The 10,729-nt window shown below is 45.2% G+C and overlaps 1 protein-coding gene across 1 annotated transcript; it reads left to right on the top strand.

Annotated features, from left to right (window-relative positions):
• Window positions 1-224: 224 nt before the first annotated feature.
• LOC125532245 (eukaryotic translation initiation factor 5B-like) lies at window positions 225-6,531 on the top strand. The gene is made up of 11 exons (XM_048696383.1): window positions 225-2,873; window positions 2,962-3,069; window positions 3,166-3,266; window positions 3,373-3,463; window positions 3,607-3,717; window positions 3,813-3,878; window positions 4,633-4,692; window positions 4,770-5,327; window positions 5,783-5,902; window positions 5,992-6,111; window positions 6,200-6,531. The coding sequence occupies exons 1-11, from the start codon at window positions 390-392 to the stop codon at window positions 6,263-6,265; spliced, it is 3,885 nt and encodes a 1,294-aa protein (XP_048552340.1). The 5' UTR covers window positions 225-389; the 3' UTR covers window positions 6,266-6,531.
• Window positions 6,532-10,729: the final 4,198 nt, after the last annotated feature.

The raw sequence follows: 10,729 nt of genomic DNA, 5'->3' as shown, positions 1-10,729 counted from the left end.
TTGAACAAGGTGTACTGATTTTTTTATACTATATTATAAACCATCTGCTAAAGAAAATACTTTACATGTTGTGTTTTTAAATAAAGGCAATTTTTTATAAATCTGGTAGAAATTCAAAAGTATTGCAAAAATACTAGTACAAAGTATAAGTCGTATGAGAAGGAGAAGAGATTAATAAACGGAGAAGAGATAAAAGGGTAGAAGCGTCCTTTTCCTCTCCCGTCTCCCTTTCTTCCCTGGCGTCCGGGCACAACTCGCAAGTAAAGAAAGTAGGGTTTTCTTCCCCATCCTCTGCCCCGCCGCTCCCACCAATCGATCCCCATCCGCCGCCGCATTCCGGCTCCACCTCCGCCCCCCGAACCCTAGACTAGACGACGCGCTTGGCGCCGATGGGGCGCAAGAAGAACGTCGCCATCGACGACGACGAGTACTCCCTGCCGCAGGACGACGAGGCCGCGCCGCCGCCCGCCGACGCCGTGGAGAAGCCACCGCCCAAGAAGGGCGGCAAGAAGGGCAAGAAGGGCGGCAAGTCCGCCGCGCACGACGACGACGACGACTACGAGCCCGCCCCACCGCCGCCCCCGCCGGCGGGGGATGAGGAGGGGGACGACCCGATCAACGTCGTCTTCACCGGCAAGAAGAAGAAGAAGAAGGGCGGCGCCGGCGCGGGCGGGATGAGCGCCTTCGACGCCCTCGCGGCCGCCGAGGACCAGGACCAGGACGAGGCCCCCGCCTCCACCGCCGCATCCGAGCTCGAGGCCGGTAAGTCTGAGGCCAGCGGCGATCTCGACGACGTCGACCTCGATTTCGACTTCAGCAAGTCCAAGAAGAAAAAGAAGAAGGGCAAGGGAGCTCGCCCGTCCGCCGAGGAAGACGAGGAGGAGGCTGCTCCTGCTGCTGCGGTGGCGCCCCCAGCTGCTGCCGAGGAAGAGGAGGAGCAGGAGGCTGCGGCCATGGCTGCCAAGAAGCCACAGAAGAAGAAGAAAAAGAAGGGTGGGTTTACCGTGGACGATGAGGACATCGACAAGCTCCTGGCTGAGATGGAGGATCCTCCCCAACCCACACAGGAGGCCGAGGCTGAGCCTGAGCAGGCTAAAGGTGGGGATTCTCTGGCCCCAGATGCTGATGATGCCGGCGGAAAGAAATCGAAGAAGAAGAAAAAGAAGGGAGGGTTTACTGTGGATGATGAGGACATTGACAAGCTCCTTGCAGAGATTGAAGACCGGCCTGCTGCCGCTGAGGAGCCTGAGCCCAAGGCTGCCAAGGTCGAGGATACTGTTGTTGCTGCTGCGACCAGTGTGGATGATGCTGAAGGGAAGAAATCAAAGAAGAAAAAGAAGAAGAGTGGAAGGACAGCACAGGAAGAGGAGGATCTGGACAAACTTCTTGCTGAGCTCGGTGAAGGACCGGCACCGGCACCGGAGAAGGAGAAACCATCCCAGGCACTGCCTTCCGCTTCAGCAGTGAAGGAGGACGCTGAAACTGCGGAGGATGGTAATGCAGAGCAGAAGGCCGGGGAAGGAGAGGTAGAGTCCGCTGCAGCCAAGAAGAAAAAGAAGAAGAAAGAAAAAGAGAAGGAGAAGAAGGCAGCAGCAAAAGGGACAGATGCTAAGAAGGAGGAGGAAAAGGAGCCAGAGGCGCCTAAAGGGAAGGTTGACATGAAGAAGCTCCCAAAGCATGTCCGGGAGATGCAGGAGCTTCTTGTGAAGAGGCAGGAAGCCGAGGAGCGGAGGAAGAAAGAGGAGGAAGAACGCTTGAGGAAAGAGGAAGAGGAGCGTTTGAGGAAAGAGGAGGAGGAGAAGAAGGCAGAGGAAGCAAAGAGGAGGAAGAAGGAGAGGGAAAAGGAGAAGCTGCTCAAGAAGAAGCAGGAGGGTAAGCTTTTAACAGGGAAGCAGAAGGAGGAGGCCAAGCGGTTAGAAGCCATGAGGAGGCAATTCCTTGGTGAGAGTGAAGTTCCAGTAGCTGATGGGGCTGCCCCTGAGATAAAGAAGAGGCCAAAGTATGATAGCAAGAAGAAAAAAGCTCAAACAAAGGCTTCAGAGGCTCAGAAGGCAGCTGAAGAACAACAGCAAGAGGTAAATGAAGCCAACATTGACGAGGAAGAGTATGTCATAGTGGACCAGGAATCTCAGTCTCAGGTGGCAGAATCTGAGACAAAAACAGAACCCGACCAAGAGGTGGAAGAGGCAAAACAAGAAGAGGAGGAGGAAGATGAAGATGACTGGGATGCAAAGAGCTGGGATGATATCGATGTGGGTTTGTCGAAGACAAGTGCTTTTGAGGAGGAAGAGGAGAAGGAGGACAAGCCCGTTGCCACGAAGCAGGAAATTTCTAAACCGCAACCTGCAGTGCCTGCTGTAAAAAATGTTGCTCCGCCTGTTGACAACTCTAAAAAGAGTGAAACTGAAAATGTGCGTGCCAACAATGGAGTTGCTAAAAAGAAAGGGAAGAAAGGATCTTCTAAAGATGATGATGCTGACAATGCTAGCGACCTCCGTTCACCAATCTGTTGCATCCTTGGTCATGTCGATACTGGAAAGACAAAGCTGCTGGACTGTATTAGACGAACTAATGTGCAAGAAGGAGAAGCTGGCGGTATTACTCAACAGATTGGAGCTACATACTTCCCAACTGAGAATATTAGAGAGAGAACAAGGGAATTGAAGGCTGATGCTACTCTCAAGGTTCCTGGCCTGCTTGTTATTGATACTCCTGGTCACGAGTCCTTCAGTAATCTGCGTTCTAGAGGTTCAAGTTTGTGCGACATTGCTATTTTGGTTGTCGACATTATGCATGGGCTTGAACCCCAGACAATCGAATCCCTGAATCTCTTGAAAAGTCGAGATGCAGTATTTATCGTTGCTTTGAACAAGGTACTATTCTTTGGACTTTTGTCCCTTTAACCTTCGGCTTCCTTACTGTTCTGCCATTTACTTGTTTGTTTCTTACCACTGTATGAAGGTTGATCGTCTTTATGGTTGGAAGACCTGCCCCAATGCTCCTATCGGGAAAGCCTTGAGACAACAAAATGATGACGTCAAGTTGGAGTTCAATACGAGGCTTACTGATGTATGTGGACATTATTGCTCTCTCCTTTTATTTTTATTATGGAAAGAACTACTAGTTGGTGTTGTTCTAATCACATGTATGTGCTTTGTCCAACAGATTGTGACACAATTCAAGATGCAAGGTGTGAACACTGCTTTGTACTACAAGAACAAAGAGATGGAAGATACATTTAACATTGTGCCTACCAGTGCAGTAAGGCATGGTCAACCATTAATCTTATGGGTTCATTCATTCAGATATCTGGCAGCAAGTATGATATTACTAGCATCTTTTCCTTAACACATAATGCACTTCTCTCTGCAGCGGTGAAGGCATTCCTGATCTGCTTCTACTATTGGTGCAATGGGCACAAAAGACGATGGAAGAAAAGCTTACTTTTGTTGATGAAGTCCAGGTACGGGCATATATGAGTTTACATGTCATTGTAGAAGAATGCACTTGTATGATCTTATCTTATTCTGTTTCAGTGTACGTTGCATAAATATGCTTGTCATTGTAGAAGATTCAGTCTTATGATCTTATCTTATTGTGTATCAGTGTACTGTCCTGGAAGTCAAGGTCATTGAAGGTCATGGCACTACAGTTGATGTTGTGCTGGTCAATGGTATGCTCCATGAAGGAGATCAAATAGTCGTGTGTGGCATGCAGGTAAAATTCACTTTGTTGTATAGTTGCAATTCCCGCTGCAAGTACATCACCAGCATTTGTAAGATTCAATATGTTCTCACTGTATCTCTATTTAGGGACCCATTGTGACAACCATCAGAGCTTTGTTAACACCACACCCGATGAAGGAGCTTCGAGTTAAGGTGTGTGGCTCATTATACTGTACCTTCATTCAATTTCTCACTATAGATTTAATACAGTGCTGTTCAAGTTCAAATAGGCTGCTACCTTGAAGATTCATTCTCTTTTGGTGCTTTGATGACCGGGGACCTTTTGGTAGCTTTGACTAAAACATTTACATACTGGGAGGTTTATATTATGCACACTTTGTCCAAAAGATTTATGTTATCATGTCATTTTGTGCCTACTTGGAAACAGTAAATTAGCGTCATGCTAGCCCTGCCAAGAAAGCTTAAGGGCATGTTTGGTTTGCAGCCATACTTTGCCAAATGTTAGGCAGAAAAGTGTGGCAAGTGTTTGGATGCAGTCACAGTGGCACACCACACTTTCTTAGTCAGTCACCCCGCTTGTCATAGACTCAGTTGCCAGCCAACTTCTGCCACAAGTGTGGTGACAAATTTGTCCGCCACAACATCTTACTTGCCACCTGCTGCCTTTGCTTGCTTCGCTAAGATGGTTTTGGGTTGAGTTTTGTCCCTTCAATGCCACTCACCAGCATGAATTTTTCCCTTCTTTATATATTCATTCATGTAGTTCAGGGACAGGTAGTAGTTATCTTTATTTCTAACTCTTAGGCACCACAATGCTTAGGCCTTACCAAGATGATTAAACGCTTGCATATTATGATTCATTGCTTTCTTTTGCACTAAGATGATTTGAGCCTTCGGTTACCTTGTAAGATCTAGTTGACTAATTCATTGAAACGCAATTTTTCAGGGCACCTATCTTCACCATAAGAAGATCAGAGCTGCACAAGGAATTAAAATATCAGCGCAGGTGAGTTCATAGATCTTTGGCACTTCAGAGTGTAAATATTAGCACACTTCTGAAAAACAACGTGTGTGTTTGGTCAGGGTCTCGAACATGCAATTGCTGGGACTGCGCTATATGCTGTACGACCTGATGCGGATATAGAGGACCTAAAGGATGCTGTAATGGAAGAGATGTCGAGGGTTAGGAACCGGATTGATAAGAGTGGCGAGGGTGTATATGTGCAAGCATCTACGCTGGGGTCATTGGAGGCTCTCACGGAGTTCTTGAAGAGCCCTGCTGTGAATATCCCCTTCTGTGATTTCAGCATAGGGCCAGTGCACAAGAAAGATGTTATGAAGGCCAGTGTTATGCTTGAGAGGAAGAAGGAATATGCAACTATCTTGGCTTTTGATGTCAAAGTGATGCCTGATGCCCGTGATCTTGCAGAAGAGTCTGGTGTGAAGATCTTCGTGGCAGATATCATATACCACCTTTTCGACCAATTCACAGCATACATTAAGAACATAAGGGAAGAGAAGAAGAAGGACAGCGCTGAAGAGGCTGTTTTCCCCTGTGTTCTCAAGATCATGCCGAACTGTGTCTTCAACAAGAAGGATCCAATCGTTTTGGGTGTCGATATCCTTGAAGGAATAGCCAAGGTATTTTGTCTGATCAGTGAAAATTTATATTTTCTCAACCCTTTTTTTACTGGATTGATTAGCTGAGAAGTTATCATTCTAGAATACCCAGTAGCTATTATTTGACCTAGATGAACAAATGCCAGTAGCAGTAGGCTCACATCTAGAAATTAGAAATGGTCTTTGATCATGATGTGTCCATAGACATGAATGTTATGTTTTCTCATACATCATGATCATGGTGTTTATGGTCTTTGATCTCCTTCTCAAGCTATTTTTCTAGAATATACTCAGTAGTTAAGAACTAACCACGTAGATGAACAAATACCTCATAATCTTAGATAGTGGAAACTTACCTAAAAAAAGGTGGAAACTATCATATATGTATAATTTAATGTCCGAAACACTTGAATATTATCATGGAGTGGTCTTTGTCAAGATATGTATTCCATTTCTCATTTTCCTCTGTTATGTAGGTGGGAACGCCTCTGTGCATACCCTCGAAAGAATTTATCGATATTGGGAAGATTGCCTCCATTGAGATAAATCACAAACAAGTTGATACAGCCACAAAAGGGCAAAAGGTGGCTATAAAGGTCGGTATTACCCTGTGTTCTGTCCATGCTTGTTAGATTTATATCAGGTTTTGTCTGACATATGTTGTTGTCTCGTGGGTGGTGACCAGATCATTGGGAGCAACTCTGATGAGCAGCAGAAGAGCTTTGGCAGGCACTTTGAGATGGAAGATGAGCTGGTCAGCCACATCACAAGGCGATCCATCGACCTTCTTAAGGAGAACTACAGGGCAAGTCGAGCGTTTCTTTCTTGTTTGCTTGCAGTGCCCTGGTTCACCCTGTTGTCTGCTCATATACCCTTGACTGTTGTGACTGCAGGATGACTTGACGATGGATGACTGGAAGCTTGTGATGAAGCTGAAGAAAATACTGAGCATACCGTGAGTTTGACAAAGCCGGCACGACGTCAAAACCACCTGGCCGAATGGATAAATTGACGCTTTTGAGGGTGCATATATGAATTGACAAGGGTGGTGCTATTCTTGTTTTGTTGCTTGGGCTTGGGTTGCAGCTGTTTGAGACATCTGGCCTCGCTCATGTTAGCCATGGAGGGTGGTTTCAGTTTTGACGATTTTGTAATTTGGTCCCTTACGTTATGCCTAACTTTACGAATCCATCCTGTAATAACAGCAGCAGCAGATTTCCGTTTCCTTTGCTTTTTTCATGTGAGGCGTTTTCTTTTTTGAGGGAAGGCCATCATGGCTAGCTTTATTGCTTTAAATAGGAATTACATCATCCACAAGGTTTGAGACCAGACAGCCTGGAGGCTCATCCTTCCAAAATCTAGAAATTTTATTACAATAACTATGTTTAGCTAGCACATGCGCCACTTTATTTGCATTACGAGAACAATGCTTAAATTTGACCTTCCCAATCAAAGTCGTAACATCGACACACTCCGCGAAGATAGCAACAGCTTCATCCCACCATCTTGCTTGGCCACTGCAGGAATCAACCACTGTTAATGAATCGGACTCCGCTTCTACTCTCGGAAACCTAAAGAGTTTGCAAACCTCAGGCCATCCCTCATTGCCATTGCTTCTGTTGTGACCACACTTGATGCCACGGGAATATAGATACATTGGGCTGCAAGAAACGATCCATTTACATCTCTGATAACCGCAGCAGTTGCTCCCACTCCTTCATCGACATAAAATGCTGCATCAACATTTAGTTTGACAAATCTAGGCTCCGGCTTCTCCCATCTGTCTTGCACTGAAACAGTTTTCTTCGCATTTGCCTGGTCGAAATTATTAGAGATAACAAGGACCGATATAGGCCATTTGAAAGCTGGTGGAGGATTACCGTTATGAGTGTACTGGCGTCAGATCCACCACAGGTACCATCCTCCTACCGCTATGATTTGTTTCACATCCAAATTCGGTTTGCTGGGCACTTGTCTTGGCGGACCGAGCAGGATGTGTTCTAATATAATTGACCTCGATCGATCAATCCTTTTTGCTTCATCAATGATATCGATGATTCCAAGCCGAGACCACATCTCCATAGCATGGGAGCAATCAAACAGTAAGTGCCTCACATCTTCCGCCGCCATGTGACATATGGGGCACGCACCCTCTATGCCAACATGCCTGTTAGTGAGGATGGACTTTAGGGGTAGAATTCCATGTAGTGCCCGCCAACAGAAAATTTGAACTTTACGTGGGATTTGAAGTTTCCATAGAATACTCCAAACTTGTGGTGTGTTTGACCTCCCTGGCTGCGCTATTGCATTTGCATGTGTCCTGAAAGTTCGACTCCATTGAGTGTGATAAGCTGATCGTACCGAGAAGATGCCTCTTCGGTCCGGATGCCAAGCTATGAAGTCTTCAAAAGCATTGTGATTCAGCGGGATTTCTAGTATCCTTCGGACATCGATAGGATTAAAGATAGCTCGAATCAGATCCTCGTCCCAGTTCCCATTTGTGGGGTCGATGAGATCGCTGACTGTAGACAGGATAGTATGACCTCGTGGCGTGATAATCCTTCTATTTGCACTGCTTGGAACCCATGGATCGTTCCAGATGTTCACTTTCTCCCCCGATCCAATACGCCAGATATACCCCAATTTGAAAGTCTCCAAACCCTTCATAATACTCTGCCAAGTGAATGAGGCCCCATTCTTTAAAGTAGCTTGAAGTAAATTACCATTAGGGAAGTATTTCGCCTTCAATACCTTTGAACATAAGGAATCCGGGTTGTTCAGTAACCTCCAGCATTGCTTTGAAAGCATTGCTAGATTAAATGAGTATAGGTCTCGGAATCCCATGCCCCCTTCATTCTTCGGATAGCAAAGTTTCCACCAAGAATACCAGTGCATTTTCTTATGTTCTTCATCATCACCCCACCAAAACTGGGAAATTAAATTAGTAATCTCTTTACATATACGTTTGGGTAGGCAGAAGACTGACATAGCAAACACCGGAATTGCTTGTGCCATAGATTTCAATAGGATCTCCTTTCCTCCAGTGGATAGATGTTTCTCCATCCAACCTCTAAGCCTCTCTTTGATTCTCTCAATAAAGTGCTTAAAGCAATCACTTCTATCCGCTCCCACCATTGCAGGTAGGCCCAGGTATTTATCAGAAAGTGCCTCTGTATCAATGTGAAGCTCCTGACATATTTCAGCCCTAGTGACAACAGAAGTATTAGGGCTAAAGAAACACTCGATTTAGCAAAACTCACCATTTGCCCCGAGCTTTGACAGTAAGTCTCCAGAACATGCTGTAAGGAAGCTGCATTAAGCGTGTCTGCCTTCATGAGAATTAGAGAATCATCAGCGAATAATAGGTGTGATACTGATGGTGCATTTCTGCACACTCTAATCCCTTCTATGCCACCAACTTCTTCTTCATACTGCAATAGACTAGAAAGGCCCTCTGCACAAATGAGGAATAGGTAAGGGGATAGGGGATCCCCCTGTCTAATTCCCCTTGTAGGGTTAAAAACATCTGTTTCTTGTGAGTTAAATCTCACTTTATAACTAACTGATCTCACACATTCCATAATCAATTCTACCCACTTTTCATGAAATCCCAATTTGATCATCATATCATGCAAAAACGACCACTCCATTCTGTCATAGGTTTTATGCATATCGAGATTTACTGCACACAACCCAGATTGTCCTGTCCTTTTATTCTTAATCTTATGCACACACTCATATGCTATCAAGATATTATCCGTGATCATTCTTCCAGGGACAAAGGCGCTTTGAGTAGGAGAAATGATATCAGGTAGTATACTTTTCAAACGTAGAGCCAACATTTTCGAGATTATTTTATAGAGAACATTGCAAAGACTAATGGGTCTGAATTGCGTTACCAGCTCCGGAGCATCAGTTTTGGGGATCATCAGAATTGTTGTGTCGTTCCAATTTGCTGGAATTTTCTTCGAGTTAATGGCCAACAAAACCTCTTTAGTGATCTCCTCCCCAATTATATGCCAGTATTTTTTGAAGAAGATTGCGTGCAAACCATCAGGCCCAGGTGCTTTTATATCTCCAATGCTAGAGATCGCTTTCTTCACATCCTCCGCTGTATATGGGGCCATGAGGGAATTGTTCATCTGATCTGACACCTTCCGCTGAACTCGCTCCATGATCACCGGATTGGTTTGCTGAACTTCAGAGGAAAACATGTGAGAAAAGTAGTTTAATACATGGGCATTTAAATCATCAGTACTTTCCAACCAATTCCCAGCCTCATTCCTTAATCGCTAGATAAAATTCCTTTTCCGCCTTGCCGAAGCGAAAGCCTGGAAAAAAGCAGTGTTGCGGTCACCAGCTTTTAGCCAAATTGCTCTGGACTGTTGCCTCACTTGGATCTCTTCCAATTCCAGCAAATACTCGATGAGTTCAGTTAACTCTCTTCTCTTTTCTTCATTCTCATCATCCATCGGTCCCGCCATAACTCTTTCAAGATCTCGCTGCGCTTTACGCAGACGCTTTTTTGGCTTTTTGAGAACTCTCTGATCCCAGTCGTGGAACTGGTTATGCATTTTATTCAACTTGTCATAAATGTTAGTCACACTTGGGTCGGCTGTAACATCATTCCACGCTGCCGTTACCGTCTCCTCAAAACTCCTCTCCCTCAACCAACGGGCCTCAAACCGTTTTACTTGTACGTTGTTCTGTCCGGAGGTTGAGTGTGTATAAAACTCTGTATCCACAAGAAGGGGTCTGTGGTCAGAGTGGTTAAATTCCAAGTTCTGCAATGCTGCATTAGGGAACAAATTCGCCCATGCACCATTCACCAGACCTCTGTCTAGTCTTTCCCTTATTCTTCCACGTCTCCAAGTGAACGGGTCCCCGATGAAGCCTATATCATGTAAAGCCCAATCATCAATCGCTTCTTGGAAGGCCTGCATGTATTGTGCCGGACGTGGATTGCCTCCCTCCTTCTCATGAAGAAATTGGATTTCATTGAGGTCACCAATTAAGAGCCACGGCAAAATCTGACTCTGGTTGAGTTGCCTCATACGTGATCAGGTCAGATGCTTATTCTCCCATCTAAATTCACCGTACATCCCCGTCAAACGCCAAACTGGATTGTTATTATTATCCTCCATTATTACATCAATGAACATAGTGTCTAGGGCAAGCCTACGTACATTGATATGATTATTCCAAAAAAGAACTAAACCACCACTTCTTCCATTACTTGTACACACCAGTTTCTGGTCCATCTTCATCCTCCTCCTTAAACATTCTGCCGGATAGCTGTCAAGGTGGGTCTCCGACAAAAACACCACGTCCGGGGAACATCTTCGCTGTGAGGCGTTTTCTTCTCGTCTTATTGCACGTGTTTGATCTTTTGAGATGGGAAAGGTGGGAAAGTTTTGCTAGGT

This window comes from Triticum urartu, chromosome 1, assembly GCF_003073215.2.
Source record: "Triticum urartu cultivar G1812 chromosome 1, Tu2.1, whole genome shotgun sequence".
Taxonomy (NCBI): Eukaryota; Viridiplantae; Streptophyta; class Magnoliopsida; order Poales; family Poaceae; genus Triticum; species Triticum urartu.
This window is presented reverse-complemented; position numbering and strand designations above follow the sequence as displayed.

Bases quoted from the DNA above. Each gene is read 5' to 3' on its own strand.
- LOC125532245 (XM_048696383.1), top strand. From the start codon at position 390: ATGGGGCGCAAGAAGAACGTCGCCATCGACGACGACGAGTACTCCCTG. The intron at 2,874-2,961 runs GTACTATTCTTT...CACTGTATGAAG, and splicing joins TTATCGTTGCTTTGAACAAG to GTTGATCGTCTTTATGGTTG. The intron at 3,879-4,632 runs GTGTGTGGCTCA...GCAATTTTTCAG, and splicing joins TGAAGGAGCTTCGAGTTAAG to GGCACCTATCTTCACCATAA.